Source organism: Bos javanicus, chromosome 11 (assembly GCF_032452875.1).
Source record: "Bos javanicus breed banteng chromosome 11, ARS-OSU_banteng_1.0, whole genome shotgun sequence".
Taxonomy (NCBI): Eukaryota; Metazoa; Chordata; class Mammalia; order Artiodactyla; family Bovidae; genus Bos; species Bos javanicus.
Window position 1 is genome coordinate 99176492 of NC_083878.1, and position 19318 is coordinate 99195809.

General features: G+C 50.5%; 1 protein-coding gene across 1 annotated transcript; it reads left to right on the forward strand.

Moving 5' to 3' along the window:
* The first annotated feature begins 2307 nt into the window (after positions 1 to 2307).
* Positions 2308 to 19262, forward strand: PHYHD1 (phytanoyl-CoA dioxygenase domain containing 1). The gene is made up of 11 exons (XM_061433788.1): positions 2308 to 2426; positions 9700 to 9858; positions 14382 to 14457; positions 14594 to 14641; positions 14910 to 14965; positions 15051 to 15113; positions 15993 to 16014; positions 17194 to 17322; positions 17652 to 17768; positions 18612 to 18738; positions 18847 to 19262. Exons 1-11 carry the CDS (start codon positions 2394 to 2396, stop codon positions 18890 to 18892), a joined length of 876 nt encoding a protein of 291 aa, XP_061289772.1. The 5' UTR covers positions 2308 to 2393; the 3' UTR covers positions 18893 to 19262.
* Positions 19263 to 19318: the final 56 nt, after the last annotated feature.

A 19318-nucleotide genomic window follows, 5' to 3' on the forward strand; every position in this document is an offset into this window, starting at 1 on the left:
ATGGGCAGAGTTGCTCTCAGATCCTAGCTCTGCCCTGTACTTGATGTGATCCTCGGTCCCCTCATTTATACAGTTTGGATGGGGTTGGAAACCTCACAGGATGGTTCTGGGGCTTCCTTAGCTTTTGCTGGTAGGCGCTCCGCTCCAGCAGTGGGCCTGCTTCCTGGTAATCAGTCAATCATCTGCTTCCTCTTGGACCAGTGGGGCTCCTGCGGCCCAAAGTGGGCCCTGGGGCAGGGGTCTTTGGTGAAGAAAAAGAGCCATTGTGTCTGATCTTGGCCTTAACAATGAGGACTTAGCTGTTGCTTGGGCAACTCCTCAGGACTATGCCAGTCTTTCCTCCTTACATGGACTTTGACCCCCGCCCAGGTGACCTCGGGAGTGAGTCAGGAGTTTTCCTTTCTGCCTCTGTCGTGGGATTTTTGGTGGGCTGTGCCCTCCCTGCCACACCCTCCTGTATTTCAGGAGTGGAGGTCTCCCTCGCCTGTCTGGTCTGGTACCTCTCCCACAGTGCCCCCACCTCAGCCCTGGGGTGGCCCAGCCCCCCATCTGGAGCTGGTTAGCTTTTGGAAAAAAACAGCCCTGTGGAAACACCACCCACCCACTTCCCAAAGCCTGAGCTGAATTGAATGGACAAATCATGGGGAGGCCCAGCCCCACCCCTTACCCCAACCCGGGCTCTTTGCTCCAACTTAAAACCACACTGGTGGCCTTTTCTCTGATTATAACAGCAATTTTGAAAACTTTTTTTTTTTTTGAAAACTTGACATTCAAAAAATAAAAAATACCTTCACATTCCACCCAGAACAGCTCCTGCTAACGAACAGTTTGTGGCACTTGCCAAGTGTCCAGGAGGTACTCCTGCTGTCCCCAAAACTGCGGATGGGAAAGTAAGGCCAGGGGCATGAGTAGCAACCTGGTCAGGCTGCTGGTGTGTGTGGGGGGGGTTCCCCAAGAGTTGCTGACCCAGCACTGCAGGAAGACCCTCGCTGTGTTCCTGGCACACAGGCGGGCCTCTCTCGGGATCTGTGGGGCAGCCAATTGGGAAGGGGCTGCAACAGCTGGGATCACGACCTGTGAGGGAGCTGAGTCTTCGCTATGTTTCCCCAAAGGGTTCTCTCACGTGTCTTCCTCACCAGCCTGTCCCCGGAGTCCCTCATACCCTCTAGCCTCAGATGCCTGCGGGGGTGGCGGAGGGGGGGGCACCCCTCCTCCAGCTCTCTGCTCTGGGAAAGCAGGGCCCATGCAGCTAGTCCCAGTGTGGTGGCCCAGAAAGCAGTACTTGACTCAGGGCCAAGGCCCCCAGGGTCTGAGCTGTGTCCCCATGCTCACTCCTGAGACACTCTGTCCCTTGGCCATTCAGAAAGCGTCACTTCGGGGAAGGCCAGTGGCTGGTTTTCAGAAGCAGCAGCCAGTTTTCAGAATGGCCCTGTCAGCTGCTGAGCAGGGCTGGCTGGAAGGGTGGGTGTGCTGACCGCCAGCCTCAGACACCAACACCTCGGGCCTGGGGGTGGGGAACAGGGAGCCTGGCTTCCTTCGCCCTCATTCTGAAGGCCCAGCCCCCACTCCATGCCATTAGATCTCCCTTATCTTCTACTTTCCTCAGAGCTGCAGACAGATCTATAATCCTCTCAGGACCTAGAGAGTCTCAGGGGATCAAGGGTGGGGGTGGACACTCCTCCCCCAGGCCCTCTTCCACCTTTGGAATGCAAAGTCGCTCAGAGCCTGTCTGCTGGCCTACAGAGACCCACCCCACATTCCAGCTCCTCCAACTTGCCACTGGTGGCCTCAGTTCAGTTCAGTCGCTCAGTCACGTCCAACTCTTTGTGACCCCATGGACTGTTGCACCGTCTAAGCTGGTGGCCTGGGCACTGTCTGATCCTTGCCCAGGAGAGGGGCAGGCGTGGGTCGGACGGTCCAGTCAGTGGCAGCCCCTGGACTGGGACTCAGGTGTCTTCCTGCCTGCCGGGACCCTGCTGGGACACAACTTGTAGGCACCTTTTAAACAGCCAGCAGGAGTGGTTTCTGGAAAGAAATAGAAAGGGGACAGTTCTGGTAGAAGCCTTTAGAGATCAGGACTGGCTAATCCTGGATTAGCTGCGGGGTGGGGCGAGGGATGGCCCCAGGGTGTGCGGCAGAGACAAGGGCGGCCCCATCCAAGGACAGAAGTGAGACGGGGGTGGTGTGGAGAAGGGCTGGGGGTTACGTTGGGTTTTCTCTGGGTGAGGCCAGGGAAGGATGGGAAGCCAGGATTCGGGTTTTCTCTGGGCAGGGAAGGGTTAAACGTTCTTGGGCTTCCCAGGCTCTCGCCCCTCCCCTCCTGAACTTCCTCTCCAGCCTTGGCCTTGGTACCCAGAGCTACCAGCCGCCCTTGTGCCCTGCCCCGGGTCATCATGGCCTGCCTGAGTCCCTCACAGCTCCAGAAGGTAGGGGCCTGCCGGTTGGGAGACCCCGAGGGTCAGATAAATATAAGGGGCCCCTCAAAACTTGAGCTAGTCCAGGAAACTCGACCCCGCCCCGTTGTATTTCTGAACAGGAAACTGAAGCCCAGAGTGGTCGGTTCACAGGCACGACCCCTAACTTCTGCACACACAGCCAGGGGCCGTCCAGGCCACCGCGCCCGCGGTGGTGGGGGAACATGTAGGTGACAATACCAGACTAAAACACAGGGTCTTGAGAGCTGGGGGTGGGGGCGGGGGCGAAGGTCTGGGAAGGGGCGGGCCCAACGAGGGGGCGGGCCCGCTGATCCCACGCCTAACCTAAGGCGCTTGGCTGCGGAACCAGCCGCGGGCGTTCCAGCGTGCCTGTATGCTAAGTCACTTCAGTCTTGTCCCACTCTTTGCCACCCTACGGACTGTCTCCCGCCAGGTTCCTCTGTCCATGGGATTCTCCAGGCAAAACTACTGGAGTGGGTTGACATGCCCTCCTCCAGAGGAGGACCAGGGATCCGACCTGCGTTTCTTAAGTCTCCTGCATTGCCAGGCGGGTTCTTCACCGCTAGCGCCACCTGGAAAGAGCTAAGCCTTGGAAATTAGAGCGAGGGAGATCTTTGAAAAAACCTGACCCTTGTGGTTTGATCCTGGTGGCAAGAGGAAAATGCAAAAAAAAAAAAAAATTACAGAAAATCTCAAAAAAGAAAATTAAAACATTCCATACATTTCCTTGAAGAAGGAAATGGCAACCCACTCCAGTATTCTTGCCTGAAAAATCCCATGGACAGAGGAGCCTGGTGAGCCGCACAGTCCATAGGGTCGCAAAGAGTCGGACACGACTGAAGCGACTGAGCACGCACGCACGGGCACGCACGCATACATTCCCTACGCTGAGACAATATTTTTGTATACAGCCCTTGAATCGCTGAAAGGTCTGGGGAATTCCCGGGTGGTCCCGCCGTTAAGACTTGGCCTTTCCACTGCGGAGGGCACAGGTTTGATGCCAGGACTTGGAATTAAGATCCCGGAAGCCGCACTGTGGGGCCGAATAAAATAAAAGCTCCATCACAGTTGTTGTGTCTGACTAGGTTGTGTCCGACTCTTTGTGATCCCATGGACTGCAGCACACCAGGCTTCCCTGTTCTTCACTATATCCTGGAGTTTGCTCAAACTTAGGTCCATTGAGTTGGTGATGCCATCCAACCATCTCATCCTCTGTCATTCCCTTCTCCTCCTGCCTTCGATCTTTCCCAGCATCAGGGTCTTTTCTAATGAGTCAGCTGTTTGTATTAGGTGGCCAAAGTATTGGAGCTTCAGCTTCAGCATCAGTCCTTCCGATGAACATTCAGGGTTGGCTTCCTTTAGGATTGTTTGATCTCCTTGCTGTCCAAGGGACTCTCAAGAGTCTTCTCCAGCACAATTCGAAACCATCAGTTCTTGGGTGTTCAGCCTTCTTTATGGTCCAACTCTTACATCCAAACGTGACTACTGGAAAAACCATAGATTTGACTAGATGGACCTTTGTCCGCAAAGTGATGTCTCTGCTTTTTAACATACTGTCTAGGTTTGTCATTGCTTTTCTTCCAAGGAGCAATCATCTTTTAATTTCATGGTTGCAGTCACCATCCACAGTGATTTTGGAGCCCAAGAAAATAAAATATGTCATGGTTTCCACTTTTTCCCCTTCTATTTGCAAAGAAGTCATAGGACTGACTGGATGCCATTGATCTTAGTTTTTTGAATGTTGAGGGTTAAGGAGAAGGGGATGACAGAAGAGGAGACAGTTACATGGCATCACTGACTCAATGGACATGAATCTGAGCAAGCTCCAGGAGATGGTGAAGGACAGGGAAGCTTGGTGTGCTGCAGTCCATGGGATCACAAAGAGTCTGACACGACTGAGGAACTGAATAGCAAATCTTGATTCCAGCTTGTGATTCATCCAGCTTGGCATTTCACATGATGAAGCAACAGTTAGAACTGGACATGGAACAGCAGACTGGTTCCAAATAGGAAAAGGAGTACGTCAAGGCTGTATATTGTCACCTTGTTTATTTAACTTATATGCAGAGAACATCACGAGAAACGCCAGGCTGGACGAAGCACAAGCTGGAATCAAAATTGCTAGCAGAAATATCAATAACCTCAGATATGCAGATGACACCACCCTTATGGCAGAAAGTAAAGAAGAACTAAAGAGCCTCTTGATGAAAGTGAAAGAGGAGAGTGAAAAAGTTGGCTTAAAGCTCAACATTCAGAAAACGAAGATCATGGCATCCGGTCCCATCACTTCATGGCAAATAGATGGGGAAACAGTGGAAACAGTGGCTGACTTTATTTTTCTAGGCTCCAAAATCACTGCAGATGGTGACTGCAGCCATGAAATTAAAAGACGTTTACTCCTTGGAAGGAAAGTTATGACCAACCTAGATAGCATATTCAAAAGCAGAGACATTACTTTGCCAACAAAGGTTCATCTAGTCAAGGCTATGGTTTTTCCTGTGGTCATGTATGGATGTGAGAGTTGGACTGTGAACAAAGCTGAGCACCAAAGAATTGATGCTTTTGAACTGTGGTGTTGGAGAAGACTCTTGAGAGTCCCTTGGACTGTGAGGAGATCCAACCAGTCCATCCTAAAGGAGATCAGTCCTGGGTGTTCATTGGAAGAACTGATGTTGAAGCTGAAACTCCAATACTTTGGCCACCTGATGAGAAGAGCTGACTCATTGGAAAAGACCCTGATGCTGGGAAAGATTGAGGGCAGGAGGAGAAGGCGACGACAGAGGATGAGATGGCTGGATGGCATCACCGACTCAATGGACATGGGTTTGGGTGAACTCTGGGAGTTGGTGATGGACAGGGAGGCCTGGTGTGCTGCCGTTCATGGGATTGCAAAGAGTTGGATACGACTGAGTGACTAACACCCCAAAAAGATGTCCTTTTCATTATAGGGGACTGGAATGCAAAAGTAGGAAGTCAAGAAACACCTGGAGTAACAGGCAAATTTGGCCTTGGAATACAGAATGAAACAGGGCAAAGACTAATAGAGTTTTGCCAAGAAAATGCACTGGTCATAACAAACACCCTCTTCCAACAACACAAGAGAGGACTCTATACATGGACATCACCAGATGGTCAACACCGAAATCAGATTGATTATATTCTTTGCAGCCAAAGACGGAGAAGCTCTATACAGTCAGCAAAAACAAGACTGGGAGCTGACTGTGGCTCAGACCATGAACTTCTTATTGCCAAATTCAGACTTAAATTGAAGAAAGTAGGGAAAACCACTAGACCATTCAGGTATGACCTAAATCAAATCCCTTATGATTATACAGTGGAAGTGAGAAATAGATTTAAGGGCCTAGATCTGATAGATAGAGTGCCTGATGAACTATGGACTGAGGTTCATGACATTGTACAGGAGACAGGGATCAAGACCATCCCCATGGAAAAGAAATGCAAAATGGCTGTCTGGGGAGGCCTTACAAATAGCTGTGAAAAGAAGAGAAGTGAAAAGCAAAGGAGAAAAGGAAAGATATAAACATCTGAATGCAGAGTTCCAAAGAATAGCAAGAAGAGATAAGAAAGCCTTCCTCAGCGATCAATGCAAAGAAATAGAGGAAAACAACAGAATGGGAAAGACTAGAGATCTCGTCAAGAAAATCAGAGATACCAAAGGAACATTTCATGCAAAGATGGGCTTGATAAAGGACAGAAATGGTATGGACCTAACAGAAGCAGAAGATATTAAGAAGAAATGGCAAGAATACACAGAAGAACTGTACAAAAAAGATCTTCACGACCCAGCTAATCACAATGGTGTGATCACTGACCTAGAGCCAGACATCCTGGAATGTGAAGTGAAGTGGGCCTTAGCAAGCATCACTACGAACAAAGCTAGTGGAGGTGATAGAATTCCAGTTGAGCTATTTCAAATCCTGAAAGATGATGCTGTGAAAGTGCTGCACTCAATATGCCAGCAAATTTGGAAAACTCAGCAGTGGCCACAGGACTGGAAAAGGTCAGTTTTCATTCCAATCCCAAAGAAAGGCAATGCCAAAGAATGCTCAAACTACCGCACAATTGCACTCATCTCACATGCTAGTAAAGTAATGCTCAAAATTCTCCAAGCCAGGCTTCAGCAATATGTGAACCATGAACCTCCTGATCTTTAAGCTGGTTTTAGAAAAGGCAGAGGAACCAGAGATCAAATTGCCAACATCCGCTGGATCATGGAAAAAGCAAGAGAGTTCCAGAAAACATCTATTTCTGCTTTATTGACTATGCCAAAGCCTTTGACTGTGTGGATCACAATAGACTGTGGAAAATTCTGAAAGAGATGGGAATACCAGACCACCTGACCTGCCTCTTGAGAAATCTGTATGCAGGTCAGGAAGCAACAGTTAGAACTGGACATGGAACAACAGACTGGTTCCAAATAGGAAAAGGAGTACGTCAAGGCTGTATATTGTCACCCTGCTTATTTAACTTATATGCGGAGTACATCATGAGAAATGCTGGGCTGGAAGAAACACAAGCTGGAATCAAGATTGCCGGGAGGAATATCAATAACCTCAGATATGCAGATGACACCACCCTTATGGCAGAAAGTGAAGAAGAACTCAAAAGCCTCTTGATGAAGGTGAAAGTGGAGAGTGAAAAAGTTGGCTTAAAGCTCAACATTCAGAAAATGAAGATCATGGCATCCGGTCCCATCACTTCATGGCAAATAATGGGGAAACAGTGGAAACAGTATCAGACTTTATTTTTCTAGGCTCCAAAATCACTGCAGATGGTGACTGCAGCCATGAAATTAAAAGACGCTTACTCCTTGGAAGGAAAGTTATGACCAACGTAGATAGCATATTCAAAAGCAGAGACATTACTTTGCCAACAAAGGTTCATCTAGTCAAGGCTATGGTTTTTCCTGTGGTCATGTATGGATGTGAGAGTTGGACTGTGAAGAAGGCTGAGCGCCAAAGAATTGATGCTTTTGAACTGTGGTGTTGGATAGGACTTTGGAGAGTCCCTTGGACTGCAAGGAGATCCAACCAGTCCATTCTGAAGGAGATCAGCCCTGGGATTTCTTTGGAAGGAATGATGCTAAAGCTGAAACTCCAGTACTTTGGCCACCTCATGCAAAGAGTTGACTCATTGGAAAAGACTCCGATGCTGGGAGGGATTGGGGGCAAGAGGAGAAGGGGACGAGAGAGGATGAGATGGCTGGATGGCATCACTGACTCGATGGACGTGAGTCTGAGTGAACTCTGGGAGTTGGTGATGGACAGGGAGGCCTGGCATGCTGCGATTCATGAGGTCGAGAAGAGTCGGACACGACTGAGCAACTGATCTGATCTGATCTGAGTGACTGAACTGAACTGAACTGATTCTTTATATAAGTTAAATAAGCAGGGTGACAATATACAGCCTTGACGTGCTCCTTTCCCAATTTGGAACCAGTCTGTTGTTCCATGTCCAGTTCTAACCGTTGCTTCTTGACCTGCATACAGATTTCTCAGGAGGCAGGTAAGGTGGTCTGGTATCCCCATCTCTTTAAGAGTTTTCCACAGTTTGTTGTGATCAACACAGTCAAAAGGCTTTAGTGTGGTCGACAAAGCAGAAGTAGATGTTTTTCTGGAATTTCTTTGCTTTTTCTATGATCCAACAGATGTTGGCCATTTGATTTCTGGTTCCTCTGCCTTTTCTAAATCCAGTTTATACATCTGGAAGTTCTCGGTTCGCAGACTATTGAAGTCTAGCTTGAAGAATTCTGAGCATTACCTTTCTAGCATGTGAAATGAGCACAACTGTATGGTAGTTTGAATATTCCTAGGCATTGCCTTTCTTTGGGATTGGAATGAAAACTGACCTTTTCCAGTCCTGTGGCTATTGCTGAGTTTTCCAAAATTGCTGGCATTTTGAGTGCAGCACTTTCACAGCATCATCTTTTAGAATTTGAAGTAGCTCATCTGAAATTCTGTCACCTCCACTAGCTTTGTTCATGTAATGCTTGCTGAGGCCCACTCGACTTTGCATTCCAGAATGTCTGGCTCTAGGTACATGACCACAGCATCGTGATTATCTGGGCCATTAAGAACTTTTTTGTATAGTTCTTCCGTGTATTCTTACAGATGGTAGAAATGCCCATTCAACATGTTTCCCCAAGTTTCTCCTATGTGCCAGGCACAGTACTGGGACCTAGAACTCCTGCTGTCCCTTGGGCCTTCACGCAGCCCTCTGTGGAGGGACAGGTGTGACCCCACTGGACAGCATTTGCCCAAGTTCTCGCAAATTAGAATACTTATTTGTATTTGGCTTTTTTTGTTGTTCTTGTTCAGTCACTTAGTCATGTCCAACTCTTTGCAGCCTCATGGATCACAGCATACCATGCTGGCCTGTTCTTCACTCTCTCCCGGAGTTTGCTCAAACTCAAGTCTGTTGAGTCTGTGATGCCATCCAACCACCTCATCCTCTGTCACCCACTTCTCCTCCTGCCCTCAGTCTTTCCCAGCATCAAGGTCTTTTCCAATGAGCCGGCTCTTCAGTACATTTATTTATTTAGCTGGGCTGGGTTTTAGTCGAAGCACTTGGGATCTTTTATCTTCCTTTCGGCATATGGGATGGTTAGTTGTAGCATGTGAACACTTAGTTCTGGCATGTGGGATCTAATTCCCCAGGCACTGGGAGCAGCGGGGAATCTTAGCTACTGAACCACCAGGGAACTCCCATGGCTTCTTTTTCTAATCTCACAATATATCTAGAACACATCCCCATGCCAGTAAATATTTTTCTATCACCTGTGTTACACTCCAGGGAGATAAAGCATACTTCGTGTAATAGAATCCCGTGTATACTGGTCTGTTGGATGTCTGTCTCCTTTCTTAGACCAGGTCTGGGAGGCAGGCATCATGGATGGCTTGTTCACGACTGAATCTCTAGCTCCTAAAGCCACATCGGGTGCACGGTAGATGTACAGTCAATGTTGGCTGGATAAATGAATGAGGTTGTATCCCCATGTGACTCAAGCCCACTGGAGGGTTACAGTGGGGACATCTCTGCTTCTACTCCCCTTCATTCAAGCAGCCAGCACTCACTGCCCTTCACTGGACATAGGTGCCATGGCCAGGGAGGCGGGCGGAGCAACGAACAGGACGCTAGGTCCTGCCTTCAGACAGCTTCTGGTTTGGGGAGGGGTCAAATCAGTCCTCTCAAAGAGCGTTTGAGGCTGGGGGGAAGCCTGAGTCTCCTGCCTGTCTGCCTGCAGTTTCAGGAGGATGGATTCCTGGTGCTGGAAGGGTTCTTATCTGCAGACGAGTGTGAGGCCATGCAACGGAGGATTGATGAGATCGTGGCCAAGATGGATGTCCCTCTCCACTGTCGCACGGAATTTTCTACCCAGGAGGAGGAGCAGCTGCGAGCCCAGGTAGGTGCCTGGAGCAGGCAGAGATGGGACCTGGTCTCTGATGGGCGGTGAAGCCTGGAAACATCAGGTCCCAAGGCCCATGGGTTCATTTTTCTGGCCTTGCAGCACTGTTCAGCTCTTAGTTCCCCAACCAGGGATAGAACCTGTACCCCCTGAAGTGGAAGCTCAGACCCTTAACCACGAGCCGCCAGGGGAGTCCCCCCATCAGCTCATTCTGACACTGAGTCAGGCCTTGAACTTTCTCAAGGCACCAGACTGTGTCTTATTTGCCGATTTCCTTCACTCCCTACTATGAATTTATAAAGTCAACGTTATTGCCCCCATTTGACAGATAAATTAAGGATAATTGAAGTTCAGTTCACATGCCCCAAACTACACAGTTAATCACTAATAGAGCCAGAACTTAAACCCAGATTTGCCGGATACCAAGTTCATGTTGTCACTGCTCTGCTGTACTTCCTTAGAAGTTTTCCTGCCACAAAGCACCACTTTGTGGCCACAATCCAAAACAAATGATTTTGATGGGCCTACCTGGGTAAGTCATCCCCCAGTGAGACTAGGAGCTCTGCTTGTCCCGCCCCTCCACCTGACTCCACCCCGGTGACCTAATGGGACTCAGTACAGTTTGAGATGGATAAGTTGAGACCCAGGGGTTCTCCCACACAGTTCTTGTAACCTTTCATAGCCTGATTTTATGAGCCTGCCTGCTGCTGGGCCCTCAAGCCAAAGCTGCAGTCCAGGGACTTCCCTGGTGGGTCCAGTGGCTAAGACTTTACACTCTCAGTGCAGGGGGCCCAGGTTCCATCCCTGGTCAGGGATCTAGATCCCACATGCTGCAACTAAAGAATTGCATGCTGCAATAAACATGGAAGATCCTGCATGCCACAACTAAACACCCGGCACAGCCAAGTAAATACATTCAGTTCAGTGCAGTCGCTCAGTCGTGTCCGACTCTTTGCGACTCCATGAACCGCAGCATGCCAGCCCTCCCTGTCCATCACCAACTCCCGGAGTTCACCCAAACCCATGTCCATTGACTCGGTGATGCCATCCAACCATCTCATCCTCTGTTGTCCCCTTCTCCTGCACTCAATCTTTCCCAGCATCAAGGTCTTTTCAAGTGAGTCAGCTCTTTGCATCAGGTGGCCAAAGTATTGGAGTTTCAGCTTCAACATCAGTCCTTCCAATGAACACCCAGGACTGATCTCCTTAAGGATGGACTGGTTGGATCTCCTCGAAGTCCAAGGGACTCTCAAGAGTCTTCTCCAACCCCACAGTGCAAAAGCATCAATTCTTCAGCACTCAGCTTTCTTTATAGTCCAACTCTCACATCCATACGTTACCACCGGAAAAAACATAGCCTTGACTAGACAGACCTTTGTTGGCAAAGTAATGTCTCTACTTTTTAATATGCTGTCCAGCTTGGTCATAACTTTCCTTCCAAGGAGTAAGCGTTTTTTAATTTCATGGCTGCAGTCACCATCTGCAGTGATTTTGGAGCCTAGAAAAATAAAGTCAGCCACTGTTTCCACTGTTTCCCCATCTATTTGCCATGAAGTGATGGGACCGGATGCCATGATCTTTGTTTTCTGAATGTTGAGCTTTAAGCCAACTTTTTCACTCTCCTCTTTCACTTTCATCAAGAGGCTCTTTAGTTCTTCACTTTCTGCCATAAGGGTGGTGTCATCTGCATATCTGAGGTTATTGATATTTCTCCTGGCAATCTTGATTCCAGTTTGTGTTTCGTCCAGCCCAGCGTTTCTCATGATGTACTCTGCATACGATAAATACACTAACAACCACAAAACAAGCTGTGGTCCAGGCTCAGTAATGGGGGCTCATGCTTACTCATGGCAATGAACTTCTGCCATCTGGTGGGCATAAAGGGAATTACAGTGACTGGAAGGCTTACTACGCAGAGAATGGGGAGTTGAGAAGGAAAGGGGGTTTATAGGATGACAGCTTTGCTCCCAACAGTAGGTTTCATTTGGCTGTACTGGTATCCAGTATATCCTCAATATTCACTACTGATACTGTGAAAGACTTTGAAATGGATGTTTAAAAAAGATCGGCAGGTGTCCTGTTCGGCTCTTCTTTCCAGCTTACCTGCACTTTTCATTGTTTTTTAAGTTGACAATCCTGCAAGTTTTGTGATAACTCAGTGATACTTGTCCATAGAAATGGGCATGAACTGGGTCTGGCAGGATGCAATTATTGATCGCCCCTGTGGCTGTATCAGTTTTGCACTGATCTGTAAATTCATTTCAGCGTTTCTTGGTGCCTATATTTGTGTGGTTCTTAAAATTCTCCTTTGAACATGTTGCTGGTTCCTTTGTGAATTACTGAGTTTAATAACGTCTTTGACATGCATGTAGCATCATTGTCTTTAATATTATTATCCATTATAAGGTTGAGGGCAGGAGGAGAAGGGGACGACAGAGGATGAGATGGTTGGATGGCGTCACCAACTCAATGGACATGGGTTTGGGTGGACTCTGGGAGTTGGTGATGGACAGGGAGGGCTGGTGTGCTGTGGTTCATAGGGTCACAAAGAGTCGGACACGACTGAGAGACTGAACTGAACTAAATTGATGCTTCTGAGACTTGTTTCCCTCACCCTGATCCTAGTACAGAGGAACTGAGAATGTTGGAAAAAACCTTTCAGTTTTCAGTGGGAAGCTGAAAGTTTTCAAAGAACCACTATGAGTCACTGATTTGAGCCAGGCAGGCACCTGTGATAGCAGATGTGTTCAGGTGAGTAAGAGGTGAGGCTCTGCCTCCTGGGAACCCAGGCAGGGGCACCACTCAACTGTCCTTAAGTCACCACGCTGGGAGGAAGATTATACATGTGTGTCGTGTATATACAATCTTCCTTCCATGGTGACATAGGCTCAGTTGAGTGACACCAATGCCCCTCCTTGGAAGGAAGATGATGTGTATGTGTGCTTCGTGTATGGGCTTACCTGATGGCTCAGACATCAAAGAATCTGCCTGCGATTCGGGAGACTGGGGTTCAATCCCTGGGTCAGGAAGATCCCCTGGAGAAGGGAATGGCAACCCACTCCAGTATTCTTGCTTGGGAAATTCCATGGACAGAGGAGCCTGGCGGGTTACAGTCCATGGGGTTGCAAGGAGTTGGACACGACTGAGCAACTTACACTTTCACTTTTACTTTTCATTGAGTCTGTTCATATATATTGGAGAAGGCAATGGCAACTCACTCCAGTACTCTCACCTGGAAAATCCCATGAACAGAGGAGCCTGGTAGGCTCCTCGGCATGGTGATCATGTGTGACCAAAGCCACAAGGAAAACAAGGGACATCTTCCTGGAGCATCATTTTCAGATGATGCTAAGAAATTTGAAATATGATATTAAAATTAACAAGGAGGAGTTATTAAGAAAAAGATTAGTAATAGCTTATATTTAGAGAGCATTTAGTCATGCCCTCACTGAGTGTTTTCTATAATAATAAACGCAGATATTCACATGACACCATATTCCAAGGACTGTTCTAGAGTCTTATGTGTGTGTGTGTGTACATGTGTGTGTGTGCATGTACGTGCTGTCATGTCCAACTCTTTGTGACCCCATGAACTGTAGCCCACCAGGCTTCTCTGTCCATGGGATTTCCCAGGCAAGAATACTGGAGTGGGTTGCCATTTCCTTCTCCAGGAGATATTTCCCCACTCAGGCATTGAACCCACATCTCCTGCATTGGCAGGTGAATTCCTTACCACTGAGCCCCTGGAAGCCCAAGAATAATAAGGGGCAGATATTCACATGACACCACATTCCCAGCAACTGTTCTTGTGCTTTATGTATGTTGTTGTTCAGTCACCAAGTAAACAGCATAATCCCTACAACACCCTATGAGATAGGTGCCTTTAGTAGCCTGTGTATTTTATGAGGAAACCAAACCCGGAGAGGTTCAGTAATGTGATTGTGGTCACAGCCCATCAGTGGCAGAGCTGGGATTTGAACCCCAGTATTCTAGCTCCAGGGTTTCCCAAGTGGCCCAAAGCTCCCTGGGAACCAGGCCTCTTTGATCATGCCATTATTGGGTATGAGTCAGGTGATTTATTAAGAGGTTTCCAGGGGGACTTCCTGACGGTCCAGTGGTAAGATTCCATGCTCCCAATGCAGGGGGCCCAGGTTCGATCCCTGGTCAAGGAACTAGGATCCCACATTCTGCAACTAAGAGCCCGCATACTGCGACTAGAAAAAAGATCCCGCGTGTCACAATTAAGACCTGGTGCAGACAAATAAATTAATTAATTAATTAAAAAAAAAAAGAGGTTTCCAAAAACTTCCATGCTTGTAGCTTCGGACTGTGCTGTCGGGCCCTTGGGTTTCCAGTTTACCATCTGTGTTGCATTGAACAAGTCTGAGAAGCATCAGTGGAGTCTGCAGCTCTGTGCTGGGTGCAGGGTGGGGGGCCCTCTGAATCCTCTTCCCTCTCTGTCAGGCCCAACTGTGACCCTGGGATGCTCTCTCAGTCCCTCTGATGTCCCCTCTCCACAGGGCAGCACAGACTATTTCTTAAGCAGCGGTGACAAGATTCGATTCTTCTTTGAGAAAGGCGTCTTTGACAAACAAGGTTTGGAACTGGGGCCCTAGACTGGCTGGACTTGGGTGTTTGCCCCCCAGGGCTGGGGGGTTGGTGCACTGAGACCAGCTGTCTGCGGGTAGCTGGACTCCAGTTCTTCTGCCTTGATCTATTCTTTGTGCCACAGGAAATTTCCTGGTCCCACCGGAGAAATCCATCAACAAAATTGGCCATGGTAAGCAGGGGCTTGGGGGAACCTAAAGTCTGAAGAGTTGGGGGGGCCTTCCTCCAAAGCAGTCAGTGAGTAGCCCAACAGATGGCATTTCTGGGTGCAGGCTCCCCCTTGGACCCTGCTCTCCACTCCTCAGTTATAAACAAGCGGAAAGCTCATGCACAGAAAATAGCAAACATCAAAGTGAAGCCTGATCCTGGGTGCGCAGGCCTAGGCCCGGGAGGGCACTGGGGACTGGGGACTGGCTCTTCATCTCGCCTTTGTCCTGCAGCCCTGCATGCCCTTGACCCCGTCTTCAGGTGTGTCACACACTCCCGCAAGGTGCAGGTGAGCAGAGGTGTCGGCGAGGGCGGGCAGGTAGGCCAGATGTGAGTGTGGGCAGGCTGGCTGTGTGACCTCTGCCCCCTTCCAGGCTTTGGCCAGAAGTCTGGGCCTCCAGATGCCTGTGGTGGTGCAGAGCATGTATATCTTTAAGGTGAGTTCCCTGTCCTCCCCAGGCCTCAGTTTATCCTCTGTAAAATGGGCACAGTGCTTAAACCAGCCCCTCCATACTAGGGCCACAAACTATCTCCCTGAAGAATTACTACTCAGTGGGCAAGAGAACATGAAAATTGGTCTCCCCTGGTTAGGATGCCTGGCATTCCCTTGGCTCTCAGTTACAATTTAGCAGCAGAAGGGAAGGGGTCTGACGGGCTGCCTCCTCCTTTTGTTGGCTATTGAAATGCCTTGCTGTCAGCTTTCAAGGCCCAGCTCAGTGCCACCTCCTCCAAGAAGCCTTCAAACTCCCTTGGGAAGAGAGGACCCATCTCTGACCCTGAAGCCTAGAGGCTCAACTGCTGGTCTGGGCCCCAGTTCCTCCCACTGCCCCTCACTTCTGCCTTGTGTCTTTTTTTTTTTAAACAAACTAATTTTATTTTGGTCGCGTCAAGTCTTTATTGTGGCACACGGGCTCAGTAGTTGCAGCGCGTGGGCTTAGCTGCTCTGTGGCATGTGGAGTTTTAGTTCCCTGACCAGGGATCAAACCCACATCCTCTGCATTGAAAGGTGGATTCTTAACCACCTGACCACCGGGGAAGTGCCCTGCCTTGTGTTCTTGTTAGGCACGTAAGTCTTCTCTTCCCAGAGAAGTTTGAAGGTGTCTGAAGGCGTGTTCAGACTGGGAGCTCCCTGCTAGGCAGGGTCGTTTTTCTCTCTGCAGCCCTCCTGGGCTGGCACAGTAGGTGCTGGGTGCCAGTGGGGAAGCCTGGGAGATAAACACCTGTGGCAGGGGCAGGAGCATCCCACTGAGATGACTCAGAGCAGCACCCACCCCGCCCCCACCCTGGTCTCACCTGGCCCCTCCTCTCTCTTGCAGCAACCTCACTTCGGAGGTGAAGGTGAGCCAAGAGCAGGCTGGGGTCCCTGGCAAAGGTCCTGGCGGGAGATCTGGGACATCAATCATTGTCAGGGCCCCAGAGGGACCAGCCTCCTCTGCTGCTTCCAGAGTGAACTGGTGGGGCAGGAGGGGGCGGTGTCCAGGAGTCCTTGACACAGTGGTTCCCAAACCTGGTAGCAACCCCTTGCGGATTAGAAATACACATTCCTGGGCCCCATTCTCTGAGATCTTGAGGTAACCAAGGGCCTGGGAATCTGTATTTTATCAAGTTCCCTGGAGGGCTGATTCAGCCTAGAAATTGCTGATCTGATTACACACCTGCTGGAATCACAGTTACCCTTTCCTGCCTCCCTCATGGGCGATGATCCCCTTCTCTCACATACCTCCAGTGACAGAGGGCTCACTCTCCTGCAGGCAGCTCTTTCCTTCCTGCACAAGCCCGAGTCCTTCCTCTGTAAGGCCCCCTCCTCTCCACCAAGCCCAAGGACAGTCTCCCGAAGGGGGTGACCATCCTCTCTCTGAGCCATCTCTGCTTAACCTGGCACCCCCAGCTCCTTCAGCCTTTCCTCCTCCCAGTGTTTTGGGGCCCCAACCATTAGGACACCTTTGTTTGGACACTGGATTGTCAAAGTCCCTCTTAAAGTCTGGTGTTCAGAAAGCACCCAGTTCCTCGGGAAAGGACTAGCACCCACTTTTGTTCTTATAGATTCAGTTCCTCTGTTGAGTGGTCCTCCCTGGTGGCCTGGGCCCCAGCATCATGCAGGGGGTGTTTACAAGGGGGATTCTGTGTCCGTCCCTTGCTTTGCACCCAATTTCTCGGTCTTCAGCCCCTGGGGGCTTACACTGGGCTATCTGGTGGCCAAGTGCCCTCCCTGCCTAAGGACAGTGGCTTGATTACCTGCTGCAATGAAACAATAGCCGCTGCTTTCTAGGCTGCAGTTACAACGTTGAGCACATATTGGCTCATGGGCTTCTTCAGCAACCTCGCAGTTAGGTTATCATAGGGACTGCTCTATGGTTTAGGAAATTGAAGTTTTGAGAGGTGATCTCTCTTGCCCAGAGTCTCCAGCCCAGGAAGTGGGGAGATTCTAACTGCTCCTGGGAGGACCAAGGACTGAGTTGAATTGGGGCCCAGGTGAGGCGGGGTGGGGCTTCTCACGCCCAGGTGGGCCTGCTGCAGTCGCCCCTCACCAGGACGCCTCCTTCCTGTACACGGAGCCCCTGGGCCGGGTGCTGGGCCTGTGGATTGCCCTGGAAGACGCCATGCTGGAGAACGGCTGCCTCTGGTTCATCCCTGGGTCCCACACAGGTGAGGCCACCTGCCTCTCCCTGGTCACTTGTCCTCACCCTCCACGAGTGTACACGTGCGTGCTCGATAGCGTTGGACTCTTTGCCACCCCATGGACTGTAGCCCACCAGGCTCCTCTGTCTATGGGATTTTTTAGGCAAGAATACTGGAGCAGGTTGCCACTTCCTACTCCAGGAGATCTTCCTAACCCAGGGATTGAACCTGTGTCTCCTGCATCTCCTGCATTAGCAGGCGGGTTCTTTACCACTGAGCCATCTGGGAAGCCCCCCGCCCCCATGGAAGAAGGACCTGGAAAAAAGAGAGGCTGAAGGCCCCACTTTGGCCTGCAGGTGGAGTGTCAAGAAGGATGGTCCGGACCCCTGCTGGCTCAGTGCCTGGCACCAGCTTCCTCGGGTCGGAGCCAATCCGGGATAACAGCCTCTTTGTGCCCACACCAGTGCTGAGAGGTAGGGGGGTGCAGAGGGCAGGGAGCAGGGCCTGGAGGCCATGCCCAGGGGGTCTGTGCCTGCTCTGACCTGAGGGCCGGGGAGTCACAGCAGGAGGGAACGTCGGGCGGGCGCTTCGAGGACTGAAAGCTGCGTGACCGACACCAGGGTCCCCCAGGCTGGCCTGGAATCCAGATACTGCTCCTTCCAGACTGTCTCTAAGAGCAAATGACTGAAACCCTCTGAGCCTCAGTTTCCCCAAACATCAAGTGGGGAAGCCAGTGAGATGTCATGTGTGAGATGGTGCACAAGTGCTCAGAAACCCTGGCTGTCAGCACACCCTTCCTTTTGATTTTTGTATTAGTATTTATCTGGTTGCATTGGGTGTTAGTTGTGACGAGTGTGCTCAGGAGTTGAGCCGTGCAGGCAGCTGCCTCGTGGCACGTGGAAGTCTTAGTTCCCCAGCCAGGGATTGAACTTGCATCCCCTGCATGGGAAGGCGGTTTCTTAACCACGGGACCACCAGGGCAGTCCCACACCCTTTCTTTTAGAAAAGGGAAACTGAGTTCCAACGCTGTGTTCCTGGGTGAGGCCCCAGCTGGCTTCTGCCTGGTTCTGGAAATGCCGCAGAAGGCAATGCCACTGCCGAGGCTTGCGAGGGCATGGGCCACGGTGGAAGGACTTGATCCCGGGGCAACCCACGTCCAACCACACAGCCTCCAACCTGGGGCAGACTCCAGGCCCCTGAGGTTGCCAGGATGAGGGTGGGGGACAAAGAGGCCATACCACCGCTTGAGGGAGGGGACTGCCCACCATGTCCCTTCCTGCCCCGAGTGCTCTCCTGACCTGCTGTGGCCCTGCCAGGGGCCCTCGTCCTGATCCACGGAGAAGTGGTTCACAAGAGTGAGCAGAACCTTTCTGACCGCTCGCGCCAGGCCTACACTTTCCACCTCATGGAGGCTGCTGGCACCATCTGGAGCCCAGATAACTGGTAGGTGGCAGGGCTGTTCTGTGCCCCAGATGGCTCCTGAACAGGCCTGCCCTGGAGGCCCTGGACAGTGCTTCTGGCCCAAGGTCTTCCCCCCTCCGTCCTCTGCAGGCTCCAGCCGACCCCTGAGCTGCCCTTTCCCCCACTGTACACCTAAAGGCCCTCTCAGGGCGGGGACACGTCCACTCTTGGGTGAAGCTGCAGGCCACCAACACCAGCGCCTTGCTCAACTGCCTGGCCTCAACAGGGAAGCCACGTCTCTCCTCCAGGGATTTTCTCATGCTGGTGTCTCTGCAGACAGGCGGGCACGAGGTGGTAGCCTGGTAGCAGGAGCCCAGGCTGGGTGCCCTTCCTGACATCTCTCTCTGCTTTTCCCTACCCTAACACAACCTGCCCCGAGACGCAGCCTCACAGCCATGAAAAGGGTTCTCGCTGCTTCTTTGCCGGCTTCTCAGTCTTCTCCCCTCTCGATGGAAGTCTTGGTCAGTATGGTGGGAGACACTGAATAAACATGACTTCCAAATGCAGCATCTTGATCCTCCTTTCCCAGGCCACCTTGCTGTCAAGATGAGAGCCCTGGTAA